Source organism: Cervus elaphus, chromosome 20 (assembly GCF_910594005.1).
Source record: "Cervus elaphus chromosome 20, mCerEla1.1, whole genome shotgun sequence".
In the NCBI taxonomy this organism is placed as follows: domain Eukaryota; kingdom Metazoa; phylum Chordata; class Mammalia; order Artiodactyla; family Cervidae; genus Cervus; species Cervus elaphus.
In genome coordinates, this window is record NC_057834.1 from 25440443 (window position 1) to 25454865 (window position 14423).

The 14423-nt window shown below is 41.0% G+C and overlaps 1 protein-coding gene across 3 annotated transcripts in view; it reads left to right on the top strand.

Annotated features, from left to right (window-relative positions):
* The first annotated feature begins 4365 nt into the window (after positions 1 to 4365).
* TIPRL (TOR signaling pathway regulator) overlaps positions 4366 to 14423 on the top strand; it is a 55247-nt gene continuing 45189 nt past the window's right edge. Inside the window, exons 1-3 of one of the 3 annotated variants that reach the window (XM_043877005.1) lie at positions 4366 to 4720; positions 12688 to 12867; positions 13604 to 13703. In XM_043877005.1, the coding sequence (XP_043732940.1) occupies positions 4617 to 4720; positions 12688 to 12867; positions 13604 to 13703 (384 nt within the window). In that variant the 5' untranslated portion in view covers positions 4366 to 4616. The remainder of the gene's footprint in view (positions 4721 to 12687; positions 12868 to 13603; positions 13704 to 14423) is intronic. The other 2 variants (XM_043877007.1, XM_043877006.1) reach the window with 2 other exon arrangements.

The window sequence follows — 14423 nt, forward strand, 5'->3', positions numbered from 1 at the left end:
TGATGAAAGTGAAAGAGGAGAGTAAAAAAGTTGGCTTAAAACTCAACATTCAGAAAACTAAGATCATGACATTCAGTCCCATCACTTAATGGCAAATAGATGGGGAAACAATGGAGATAGTGACAGATTTTATTTTTGGGGGCTCCAAAATTGCTGCAGATGGTGACTACAGTCATGAAATTAAAAGACACTTGCTCCTTGGAAGAAAAGGTATGACCAACCTAGACAGCACATTAAAAAACAAAGACATTACTTTGCCAACAAAAGCATATCTAGTCAAAGCTATAGTTTGTCCAGTAGTTATGTATGGATGTGAGAGTTGGACTATAAATAAAGCTGAGTGCCGAAAAATGGATGCTTTTGAACTGTGGTGGTGGAGAAGAATCTTGAGAGTATTTCAGACTGCAAGGAGATCAAACCAGTCAATCCTAAAGGAAATCAGTCCTGAATATTCATTGGAAGGACTGATGCTGAGGCTGAAATTCCAATACTTTGGCTACCTGAAGTGAAGAACTGACTCATCTGAAAAGACCCTGATGCTGGGAAAGTTTGAAGGTGGGAGAAGAAGGGGACGACAGATGATGAGATGGTTGGATGGCATCACCAACTCGAAGGTTGAGTTTGAGTAAGCTCTGGGAGTTGGTGATGGACAGGGAAGCCTGGCGTGCTGCAGTCCTTGGGGTTGCCAAGAGTTGGACATGACTGAGTGAACTGACTGATAGACAATGCCTTAGCATGTGTCACAGAGAACAAAGTTCCTTCAGGCAGGGGAATGCCATAGCTTACTCATATTTTCCATTGTAATATCTTTCTCCCAGTACTGTGCCTCAGACCCAATACATGTAAATATTCATTGAATAGATAAGCAGATAGGTGAATGAATGCAAAGGTAGACGATATAAGTAAATGGATGAATGAAAGACAAGAAAGCTGTTTTGAAACAAGAACAGTCATGAGGAGGAGGGAATATGCTTGTTCCATGGTGCTCCATAGCGCAAGACCAACTTCAAATAATGTAAGTAACAAGGAAGTAGATTTTACTTCAAATAAATGGCTCGGTGGTTAAGAAGCCACCTGCAATGCAGAAGACTTGCATCAAAATGCAAATGCAGTTTGATCGATTTTTGGGTAGGGAAGATCCCTTGGAGAAAGAAATGGCAATCTACTCCAGTATTCTTGCCTGGGAAATCCCATGGACAGAGGAGGCTGGCAGGCTACAGTCCATGGGGTCACAAAAGAGTTGGATACCACTTAGCAACTGAGCAACAACAGCAACAACCTCTAAACAATAGAGCTTCATCAATGGTACAGGCTATTTAGAGACAGTAAGCCTCTGCTTAACAAAGCTTTTTGTTTTTGTTTTTTAAAGACATATACATTGATTTGATAAGTTTGCCAAGAGAGAACATGATATAGCTTACAAATTATCTATGTGGTGGAGACCTTACTTGCCTCTCTGGACTCTTCCCAGTTTCCTTTTACTCCAGTCACACTGGCCTTCTTGCTCTTCCTAAAATGTGACAAGCCCACTGCCTCCTCTAGACCTGAATACCTGATGCTTGGAATGTTCTGTAAGATTTTCTCACGGATCTTCTTTATTATCAGCAGGTCTATGCTTGAATGTTACCTCCATTGATAGGGTTCTTCTGATCACTTCATCTACACTGTCTCCCCACCTCCCAAACACACACACACAAACACACACATACACGCACATTTTCCACTTAATTTGCTCAACAGTCTGCACAGAATTTATCCATATCTGAAATTATAAATTTTGTATTTACTTATTACCTGTCTTTTCCTTTTTCATTAGAGCTCTAAGATGAAAGAGATGTTGTCTTTTTTATCCACTGCTGTGTCCTTGTACCTAAAACTTTCTGGCATCATAATAGGTGCCCCAAAACGTTTGTGGAATGAGTTAATTTCTATAATAACCAGTTGGTTGTTCTCAGAACTAATCTTGATAAACTTGTAGATGATTTGATTTGGTGACTCAAACATACTTTGCCAATTTGGTTGAAAATAAATCCACCCTGCCTATCACCCCCATCAAGGCCCAGGAATTATTCCGTCCTCAGAACCAGCTTAATAAAGTAGACAGTTGTTGCATGATGGCTCTGGCTCTGTTTGGTTTTTGGCCTAGCCATTTGGCATGTGGGATCTTAGATCCTCAACCAGGGATCAAACCCATGCACACTGTATTGGGAGAATGGAGTGTTAACCACTGGACCACCAGGGAAGTCTTGCATGATGGTTCTTGAATAGACACTGAAAAATACCTTGTCAATGCCTAAATATCTCTTTTCCTAATGTGTGAGTGCTTGAAGTTGTACTTTTAAAGATTCATTTTCTTATATCCTCAAAGAATTTTAAACTCCCCTAACTAATTTCTGAATTGGAGGCCATTGAGATAATTGGTTTAATTTTTAGATTTTAGATTTAAATTAACATACCCTTCTAATAAGAAGTCTTCATCAGATCTTTTCTAGGAAAATTTTAGAAGGGAACAAATGTTTTAGGATAACAGGTGGAAAAGCACTGACTCAGCTCTGGATAGCATGGCCTGGCACTTCTCTATCAAGGCTACCTCAAAGCCAGCTCATAGAAAATGATACAAAAATCATTTATACTAAGATGTAAATGACTGATTAAGCCAATCAATGGCCTGTTGCCATATTGAAAAGCAATTAAATTTTTAGATAAAATTTGACAGATGGCTAACATATTTTGAGGGGCAGTGAGTCTTTCCTTGAATCACTGAAATCATATCTTAGAATTCCATTGTCAATCTCTGTTATAAGGAAGGGGGTGAGTGCTGTTTTGTAATAAAATAAACCCCTGGCAAATAGCAGGTGCTCAAATTTTGACATTTGGATTAATGAGTTAACAGTGATAACTGGAGTGAGAGAAGTTGACAATTCAACATGTTGGCTCAAAGGAAGAAGGGATTAAATCCAGCTCCAGGGTTCAGGAAAATCCTTTTGAAGGAGATGTATCATTCCAAGGATGATCATTCCAATCTAGGGAAAAGCACAGGTGTTGGGGCCGCTGGGAGGAGAGCAAGACAGATTCCATCTTCAAGACTGTCAGCCATCTTAAGGCAGGATGTGAACTGGGCCTGAACCCTGTTTACCATCATTGAAGAAAAACCAGGGAACCCCCTCCTCACAGACAGCAAACAAAGATTGGAAGTAAAGATCAGGTTGTCTCAGTTGGACTAATGATAGTGCCTGCACCTGCATCTTGTAATTGTTAATTCTTCCACCCCTGCATGTTATAAAACTAATTACTAACATGTATCCAGTCATGTGGAGGGTGGGTGGGTATAAAACCAAGTCCTCCGAAATCACTTGGGTCCTTGTTGGGAACCGATTCCCCTTGGACATGCTGGTGTAATAAACTGTACTCCACTGTCTTGAGAGTCCTCTGAGGTGTGTTTTGTGACTTTGGATTCTACAATACAGGGACTGGGGAATCTATACTTTTAAAAAAGTTCCAGGTTGACTCTGAAGTGGGACAGGTTTGAGTATGACAGTTTCAAGTATATAGAACAGTAAGAGTAAGGTCTCAGTAGTAGGGAGGAGTGCAGGTGAGTAGACCTAAGAGGGGGTTGCTGGAAATGAAGCCGGAAAGAAAGATTTGAGAGATCCTCTAACATAAACGCATAGCATTTTGAGGCAGCTGAAACCAAATCATTAGTTAAGTGGTTTGCCAAGGATTGGGCTTCCCTGTCTGCTCAGGGGTAAAGAATCCACCTGCCAAGCAGCAGATGTGGGTTCAATCCCTGGGTCAGGAAGATCCCCTGAAGGAAATGGCAACCCACTCCAGTATTCTTGCCTGGGAAATCTCATGCACAGAGGATCCAGGCAGGCTACACTCCATAGGCTCCTAATAGAGTGGGACACCACTTAGAGACTAAACAATCGCCAAGCATGCACAGAACAGCATTGCAATGGTGAATGTAGCACTAGATCTCTAGTGTTATTTCCACCATAACACAAGCTTAGGTAATAGCTAGACCAGGACACTCTTGAAATGTCTGAAGGATGAAATTTTTGATAGGAGTCTTAGTCAATAGTAGGTAGAGGTCCACTTGTCTTGCCGCACTTGATGCTGAACCTCCTAAACTCTAAGTGATTTAAGAACTTTGTCTTCAACGGAAAAATGCTGGGCATTTCCTCTACACCAATTCAGTAACTTTCTACAAAGATCACGTCGGATTCTCCAACACTGGGCTTCCGCGAAGGGGCCAAGATGATGTCATCCAAGGATGTGCGCGCCCCTAGCCACATCCCCTGCTGCCAAAGCCTCGCCCCTCAGCTGAGTCTCCCCACCTTTTTCAGGTGCGTCGTGACGTAAGACGTGGGTCACACAACCTCGGCAACTGGTCCCGGAAGCAAAAAGTCGCGGGACGGAGAAGGCGGAAAGGAGGGCCTGCGTCCGTGTCGCCGGCAGGGGGCGTGGTGGGGTGGGGCGGGGCCGGGCATGGTAACGGCTCGGAAGTCTAGGCTGCCGGGCTGGAAGGAGGAGGAGGGACCGGTATCTGCCGCCGCTGCAGCTGCCGCCCGAGCTCCAACCTGTTCCGTGTGGCCCCCGCTGGCCTTTCCGCGGCCATGATGATCCACGGCTTCCAGAGCAGCCACCAGGACTTCTCCTTCGGGCCCTGGAAGCTGACGGCTTCCAAGACCCACATCATGAAGTCGGCGGATGTGGAGAAGTGAGGCTCTAGGGCTGGGATCGGGGTGTGGGCCTTGGAGCTGGGCCTGAGCTGGAGGCGAGCGAGGCCCGCGAAGCCCCAGCCCTCCTCTAGGGCGGAGGCTCGTGTCCCTCCGGACGGGACCTTTGAATTGACAACACCAGGAAATATCCCTGTCACCACTTCCTGTCCTTCGGTTCGGGTTCGGCAGGCTCTGGCTTCGTGAAAGTCACTCCGCCTGGGTTTGAGTAGAGCATGACTGTTCTGGTGGACTGCCCCTTCCCGCAGGTCTCTACCTGCCAAAGCCAGCGCCACCTTTAGACTATTTCTGGGTGGCTGTGAACTGTTTTCTTGAGGGTTAATAACAGGGGTGGTATATATGCTTGGTTTTTAACATGTCAGGCGCTTGAGATACAAAAGATGAAAGCCTCTGCCTCGAGGAATTCAGTCTTGTGAGAGAGACAGACAGTTGTACAGTGTGAATTGATAGAGATGTACCTGCAGGGTTATTTATTTATTTATTTATTTATTTTGAGGCGGGGAACAAGGCATCCGGGAAATTGAGATGCCTGAAATGGATCTTAATAAAGTCGGTGGGATGGGGTGGGGCTGGGCTCGTGTGTAGCGCCGCAGGGCCAGTGAGAGTGACAACTGTGATGCGTTGTGATGCCTGAGCTGAATCTTGACAAGGTTTGGGGAGGTCCAGAGGGACGTGGAAAGCCAGGGGGGTCAGAGAGAGTGGGAGGCCTGAACAACAGTTCCTGTGTGATTAGAGCGTGAGGTATCAGAGGGGAAGAACTGCAGTGAGAAGCCAGTGGCAGATAGGCTCCTGAGCAGTGAAGGTACCACTGAGTGAACGTTTATGCCAGGCTAAGGAGTTTTGTTGGATTTTATCTGACTACCACCAGGTGTTATTTTATGCTAAAGGAACAAAATTATCAGGTGTACACTCTGAAAGATCTGAACATGATGTGGCGGTTGGATTGGAGGGCTGCAGGACTGGGGAAAGAGACCAGTTAGAAGGGTAGAGAGGAGAGGAGAGGTTTTAGAGATTAAGTGATTTGATGGTCACTTGATAGGAGGAGTAAGAGTAAAAGGAAGAATCTATACTCTTGGCAAGATTTCTGGCTTGGGTTATGCCTGGAAAGTTTTACCATTGGACATGGTGAGAAATACAGGAGGAAGAACAGTTGGGGGCAGGTGTTGGATGGAGGATGAGTTTAGTTTGTTGAAGTATGAATTGAATATAGCTTATGAAGTGGAGATGTATTAGGCACTTATCTTGGAGCTTAAAAAAGATGATTTATTTATGGATTTATGTTTGGGAATCATCACTTGGTACCTGGAGGCTTGAGAGTGAATTAAGATTGTCTGGAAATCATCCAGAAGAAAAGAAAAAGGTCATGAGGTGGAACTCTAGGGAGCAATGACAGATTTAGGCAGAGGAAAGTGACCAGAAGAGAGTTTGAAAGGATATTTAGTATCATAATTAATAAAAAGGTAACTTTCTTGCAGAGTCACTAAGAAAAATTTTGCTTCATCCCACCACAGGTTGAGTTATTCTCTGAGTTTTCCTCTGTGTATAACTTTCTCTGCTACATATTGCACCATATATATAATTGTGCTATATATTAGGCTGGTGCAAACCTAATTGTGATTTCGGATTGTGAATTTTAAATCATTGTAACTAGGCTCAAGCACATCTTTATTAATCAAAATAGAAACCATTACAATCATCACATTTTTACCTATGAGAAATGTTTGTTTATTCCTGTAGTGTAAAAATCTGTGCTTTGGGATTCAGCGATGAACTCTTGGTAGCATTTTCTGCCTCCTACTGGTTGTGGAAGCATTTTCCCTGCAAAAAGTTGAGGTGCTTGGAGAAGTGGCAGTCAGTTGGTGAGAGGTTGGGTGAATATGGTGGATGAGGCAAAACCTGGTAGCCCAGTTCATTCAACTTTTGAAGCATTGGTTGTGTGACCTGCAGTCAGGCGTTGCTGTGGAGAAGAATTGGGTCCTTTGTGTTGACCAGTGCTGGCTGCACCCTTTGCAATTTTCGATGCACCTCATCAATTTGCTGAGCATACATCTCAGATGTAATGGTTTCCCCCAGATTCAGAAAGCTGCAGTGGATCAGACTGGCAGCAGACCACCAAACAGTGACTGTGACCTTTTTTTCTGATGCAAGTTTGGCTTTGGGAAGTGCTCTGGAGCTTCTCCATGGTCCAACCACTGAGCTGGTCATCGCTGGTTGTTGTATATTAATATTTAAGTGAATTAGGAAAATTTTGGATTAATATATAGTGGCTCAGATGGTAAAGAATCTGCCTGCAGTAGTAGACCCGGGTTTGAACTCTGGGTTGGGAAGATCCCCTCAAGAAGGAAATGGTAACCCACTCCATTAGTTTTGCCTGGAGAGTTCCATGGACAGAGGAACCTGGTGGGTTATAGTCCATGAGGTCACAAAGAGTCGGACACAACTGAGCAACTAATGCTTTCACTTTTCTTTGAATTAGTGAAATTTCCTTTAATGAATTAAGGCATGTTAATCCTATAAAGGCTTTTCCTGTCTTCTTGGCCTTATAAATTTGTTGTTGTTCAGTTGCTCAATCAAATCTGACTCTTTGTGACCCCCATCGACTGCAGCATGCCAGGCTTCCCTGTCCTTCATTAACTCCCAGAGTTTGCTCAAACTCTTGTCCATTGAATTGGTGATGCCATCTAACCATCTTGTTCTCTGTCGTCCTCTTCTCCTCCTGCCTTCAATCTTTTTCAGCATCAGGGTCTATTCCAATGAGTAGGCTCTTTTCATCAGGTGGCCAAAGTATTGGAGCTTCAGCTTCAGCATCAGTCTTTCCAATGACTATTCAGGATTGACTTCCTTTAGGATTGACTGGTTTGATCTCCTTGCAGTCCAAGGGTCTCTCGAGAGTCTTCTCCAGCACCATAGTTCAAAAACATCAATTCTTTGGTGCTCTTTATGGTCCAGCTCTCACATCCGTACGTGACTTCTGGAAAAACCATAGCTTTGACTAGACAGACCTTTGTTGGCAAAGTGATGTCTCTGCTTTTTAATATGCTGTCTAGGTTTGTCATAGCTTTTCTTTGAAGGATCAAGTGTCTTTTAATTTCCTGGCTTCAGTTACCATTTGCAGCAATTTTGGAGTCCAGGAAAATAAAGTCTGTCATTGTTTCCCCATCTATTTGCCATGAAGTGATGAGACTGGATGCCATGATCTTAGGTTTTTGAATGTTGAGTTTTAAGCAGCTTTTTCACTCTCCTTTTTCATCTTCATCAAGAGGCTCTTTAGTTCCTCTTTGTTTTCTGCCATCAGGGTGGTGTCCTCTGCCTATATGAGGTTATTGATATTTCTCCTGGCAATCTTGATTCAGTCATGAGCATCATCCAGCCTGGCATTTTGCATAATGTACTCTACATATAAATTTAGAAGCAGGGACTTCCCTGGTGGCTCAGCTGCAATGTGGGAGACCCTGGTTCGATCCCTGGGTTGGGAAGATCCCCTGGAGAAGGGAACAGCTACCTACTCTAGTATTCTGACCTGGAGAATTCCATGGACTGTATAGTCCGCGGGGTCGCAAAGAGTAAGTCACAACTGAGCGACTTTCACTAGCACTAACTAGCACTCAGCAGGGTGACAGTATACAGCCTTGATGTACTCCTTTCCCGATTTTGAACCAGTCGGTTGTTCCATGTTGGGTTCTAACTGTTGCTTCTTGACCTGCATAGGGGTTTCTCAGGAGGCAGGTCAGGTGGTCTGGCATTCCCAACTCTTCAAGAGTTTTCTAGTTTGTTATGATCCACACAGTCAAAGGCTTTAGCATAGTCAATGAAGCAGATGTTTTTCTGGATTTCCCTTGCTTTTTCTATGAGCCAGTGGATGTTGGCAATTTGATCTCTGGTTCCTCTGCCTTTTCTAAATCCAGCTTATACATCTGGAAGTTCTTGGTTCATGTACTGTTGAAGCCTGGCTTGGAGGATTTTGAGCATTACTTTGCTAGCATGTGAAATGAGTGCAGTTGTATGGTAGTTTGAGCATTCTTTGGCATTGCCCTTCCTTGGGCTTGGAATGAAAACTGACCTTTTCCAGACCCGTGGCCACTGCTGACTTTTCTTTGACCTTATAAATAGGCATACCTGTTTGTTACAGAGTAAACTTTGCCATTAAAAATGGGGTTAAGATATTCTGTTTGACCTTTGTTCAAGATACTCTGAATTTAGGACATTTGAAGAAATGTAAGTTATTGACAGGTATTCTTTTGACATATATTTAACTGCAGTATTTCAGAGGACTATTAGATTTTTTCAGATATGTTGGGAAAATCCACAGAATCACATCTTATATTAGTTTATATTTCATATGCACTTTCCAGTGGTTGCAGCTTATTTATATCTAATCTTTTAATGAAATGTTTATTCTGATTATAATCCATCCAATTTAGTCTTTTAAGTATCTAGTATTTTCTTTTTTTAAAAGTTTTGTTTTATTGTGGTAAGAACACTTAATATGAATTCTACCCTCCTGACAAATTCATAAATGTAGAATGCATTATCATTGGCTATAGGGACAGTGTTGTATAGCAGATCTCTAGAACTTATTCATCTTGCTTGCCTGAAATTTTACACCTATTGATTAACAGCCCGTTTTTCCCTTCCTCTAGCCCTTGGCAACTACCATTTCACTCTTTGATTCTATGAATAAGTGGAATCATGTAGTGTCTGTCTGTCTGTGACTGGTTTGTTTTACTCAGCATAATGTTCTTAGGGTTCATACATGCCGTCACATATTGCAGAATTTCCTGCTTTTAAAAGGCTGCATCATACTCCATTGTATATATAAACCACATTTTCTTTTCTTTTCTCTCTTTTTTAAAATGATATTTTTGCTGTCCGTCTTGCCTGTGGCATTTGAACGGGAGTATTGGTCTCTCTTGTATTTGTTATTTTCTATTTCCTAATAACAAAAGAATAAATTTTACTTAAATTTATGTTGAAAATTAATGGTATCAGATATCACCCTAAAGTTGTGCAACTTAAAATGTTAGATCACTGATATGTGCTTATGTACAGAAACACAGAGATCTGATGAACATACAGTGTGCCTGATTTTTTTTCCTTAACTGTTGTTTCATAAGCATTTTCAACATTATTATATTCTCCTTTTAAATATTTTTAATGATTCCGTAATATTTTATCATCTGGATAGACAATAGTTTGTGTGCTCAGTCGCTCAGTCATGTCTGTCTTGTGACTCCCTGGACTGTAGCCTGCCAGGCTTCTCTGTTCAAGGAATTTTCCAGGCAAGAATATTGGAATGGGTTGCTATTTCTACCCCAGGGGAATCTTCCTGACCCAGGGATCGGACTCGTGTCTCTTACATCTCCTGCATTGGCAGGTGGATTCTTTACCACTGCACCACCTGGGAAGCCCAGACAGCAGCTTACATAACTATTTATTTCCTTATCATTAGAGTATTTCTTCTTTACTACTATAAATGAGATGATTATGAGTATTAATGTATGTAGTTTTTTTCTTCCCTGCATTGGGGTTTATTTCTTTATTACAGATTTCCCAAAGCTGATATTTTGAGTCAAAGAATATAAATTTGATTAAGTTCTTGGCACTTAACTGTATTAGAAACAGAAGGAAGGAGAAAAAATCCCTACAGTCTCTTTGCCCTAATAAATGAATTATTATTATTTTTCCTGTTCTCTTTTTATTCATTATGCAGTTTAAAGAAGTGTGATTGTTTGCTTTTTCCAGCCTTTGATAGGTTAAAACAAAATAAAGAGGGATGAGGGTGCTTCAGGGGCAGATACCTACATTCTAGAGCAGCTAGAGGTATAAACCCTCAGTTGAACTTGAGGACCTTGTCTTAACAAGTTTGTTAAATGTGATGATCTTTGATCAGTAGGAAAAGGTGAAGTAACATTTTATAGTTTTTGTTTGTGAACAAAGTATATAATACTTTTTGAAAATTTTCTGAAAGCAATAAAATTTAAAAATTGATATAAAATATAATTAGAAAATTGATTCCATGGGGCCTCTGTGTTGGTTATGCTTTCAGGTTGCCAGGAAAAGAGAATCCCTGCCCCAGCCCTCTACCCCCTTCTCATCCCTGTCCACCTCGGTTGCCTCAAGTGATGAGAATTTAATAGTACGTGAGGAAATAATTGAACACAGGATTCAGCTCAGAAGACGAACAGTGCTTATGACCAGAACAACCACAGATGTCCCTAGCCTTCCTCTTATCCTTGTTTTTCGGTCTCTCGTGTGCTCTGCCTGCTTCTCTGGCTGTTACTTAAAGTTTTCACTCTCTCCTCCTCACTCCCTCATGGTCTGTGTCATGCCGCATCTCTTGGTGTGTGCTTTATTCAACTGCCATCCAAACTTACGAAAAGAGGGATCAGAATAAAGTTAATTGGCCATTATTCAATTCAGCATGACTGTATTGGGCAGAGTTCTCAGGCTAAACTTCAGGGGTTCCTGCTAGCCGATAGATAATTGCCCTTGTTTGAGGAGCTGAACTTGCATCCCTAAACTGAAAGTCCTGCTTGTAACTGAGGTGATAGGGTTGTAAGGCATGGTAACCTATACATAAGGGGCTTCCCTGGTGGCTCAATGGTAAAGGATCCACCTACCAATGCAAGAGACACCGGTTCAATCCCTGGGTTGGAAAGATCCCCTGGAGAAGGAAATGGCAACCCACTCCAGTATTCTTGTCTGGGAAATGCCAGAGACAGAGGAGTCTGGCAGGCAAGAGAGTCGGACATAACAGCTAAACAACAACAAAAAACCTATACATAGAGTTACTTTTTTCAGAAGTAACTAGTAGCCACTTAAAAATCTTTAAAACAAGGGTTACAAACTCAGCTTTCTAAAGAGTCAAGGGGATTGGTGAACCAGCAAGCTCATACCCCACTTAGCGAGAACCCTCTACTCTGTTCCCGCCAGCTGGTGTCAAGTGGAAATACAGGTTCAGTATTGGCCAAATCTTCCTTTTTATTTTCCAAAGAGAAACCAAAAGTCCAGATCTCTCAAAAATCTCTCAATTTTTATTGGCAACTCAATAATTTTGCCAGTTATTTCAAATATTAAAAAGGTATTTTGTGAGGCTAGTCGTAACATGCTGCTGCTAAGTCGCATCAGTCGTGTCCAACCCTGTGTGACCCCACAGACGGCAGCCCACCAGGCTCCTCTGTCCCTGGGATTCTCCAGGCAAGAACACTGGAGTTGGTTGCCATTTCCTTCTCCAATTCATGAAAGTGAAAAGTGAAAGTGAAGTCGCTCAGTCATGTCTGACTCTTAGCGACCCCATGGACTGTATAGCCTACCAGGCTCCTCTGCCCATGGGATTCTCCAGGCAAGAGTACTGGAGTGGGTTTCCATTGCCTTCTCTGAGTTGTAACATATCTGTGAGTTAATAATTTGTGATCTTGGTCTCATGGTAGGTCTAATATAACTTTCTTATGTAATAAAACTAGCCAGTTGAGGTCCAAGTTTTTATAAAGCAGGCTAGTATAATGGAAAGAGGCCTAGTTTTACCACTTACTAGCTCTGTCATTTCATTAAGCTACTTAAGTTCTCTGAGCCTTTCTTAGCTCACAGGGTAGTTTTGAGGCTCAGATTCAACTATCTCAGACTTGTCTTTGATCATCCTACCTTAAATGGTACCCCTGCATTGCATTGCTTCAATTTTCGTGTATGACTAGCTGACATTGTATTATGTATTTTTTGTATATTTATTACTTATCTTATTATTTAGCCCACTACCTAGTACAGTGCCAAAAAGGTATACACAAAGACAATGGATGATGAAAGCATTTATAGACTTTACAACTATATCATCTTACTAAATCATATATTATTTAACTCATTTAGGAGTAAAAGGTATTCTGTGGAGATCAAAAGGAAACAAGAGTGCCAACAGTGATATAAAATAATCCTTCTGACTTTTGATTATGCATAGGCTAGCTGATGAATTGCATATGCCATCTCTCCCCGAAATGATGTTTGGAGACAATGTTTTAAGAATCCAGCATGGCTCTGGCTTTGGAATTGAGTTCAATGCTACAGATGCATTAAGATGTGTGAACAACTACCAAGGAATGCTTAAAGTAGCCTGTGCTGAAGAGTGGCAGGAAAGCAGGTGAGGATCTGGGCAGTTAGGGGTTGAAATAGAAAAAAGTTGAAAAAGTATTCAGTTGTGATATTTTATTATAATGAAGGGCTAGTATTATTATTAAATTTGATAGTTGAATCATTCTAGAGTTCATTTTTCTCATTGATAAAAGATTAATTACCCCCTTTTGAGTACTTCTTGAGTTAAATTCAATGACAGTTGAGGTGAGCTATGGAAGGTTTTGTTTTTTGAGCTTTCAGTGTTCTTTAGTGAAGACACATTGCACTGTGTACTTTAATATTCCTGTTTTTGAAGAAAAATGTTTGCTTATGGTTTGCATTGAAAATCTAAGGAGCATTGAAACTAAAGAAAATGAAAAATGTATTTTATTTCATAATCAAATCGAGAGTTATTTATTTTGTTCCTATTGTGTATTAGGTTCTTTGAAAAAAGTATAAAGCTTTAAAGCATGTCCTTGGGCAGTGTACAGATTAATTGGGGAGACTACATTATTAATTCATGACAGGTTAAATAACAATAAATGTACAGGAAAGCTAAGAAAGATCTTATATTAGTGAATTTTGACAAGTATATGTGTTTATTAATAGGATATTTTATATTATGTATAGAATGTAATTTGGTGTGATGCATGAATGGGGTCACAGAAGAGTTGGACACAACTTAGCAACTAAACAACAAAATGAATACAGATGTTCTATATTCTACCTCACTGAATCTGATCCTTCTCATTTTGGTATTTGAGGACGGAGGGTGAACACTCTAAAGAGGTTATTAAACCGTATGATTGGACCTATACAACGGATTATAAGGGAACATTACTTGGAGAATCACTTAAGTTAAAGGTAAATCTTACTTTTTGCTTTTATGAATCATTGATTGCCTTGGATAGTCTCAATGTTAAAGCTTTCTAGTAATGGGTTATTTTATGCTGCTACTTTCATCCTACTTTGTACTGTGGGAGGCTTTAGAACCTAATGTGAGGGAATTTTGCTTGTTGATTATCAGCACAAAATAAAAGAAGGCCATAGTGGAACAATTTTTATTAAAAACATGGTTGTAGTAGCTGGTGGATTGCCTTAGTTTTATTATGTAATATCAAGAAGCATTAAAATGTACTGTCCTTGGTGTACCGTATTAGGTGATTTAGGCAAACCCTGCTAGCTAGTAGCTTGCAGTTTTACAGATAAATGGATATGTGGGCAGGTAGGAATTTTGGTCAGACAACTGGGATTATTTTTCTGTCTGCACTATGTGTGAATCAAGTATGACTTAAGGCAAGTTATTTAATCTGTCTGATTCTATTTTATCAGTAAATTGGATAAACAGAAATATCTATCTTATAGCAGAGTTTTGATGTAAAATTATCTGTGGGAGTTTTCAGTGAATTCTAAAACTCTTTATTGATGTTAAACTGCATCTGTATAAGACCTGCTTAAGAAGAGATTCACTTCATGGTAAATGATACTAGGAATGTGGAGCTGGTAGGCCTCGTATTGGGAGCTTAGCTACATAGGGTCATGGATACAGCAGAGTACAGACAAATAATCCCTCCATTATAGTCT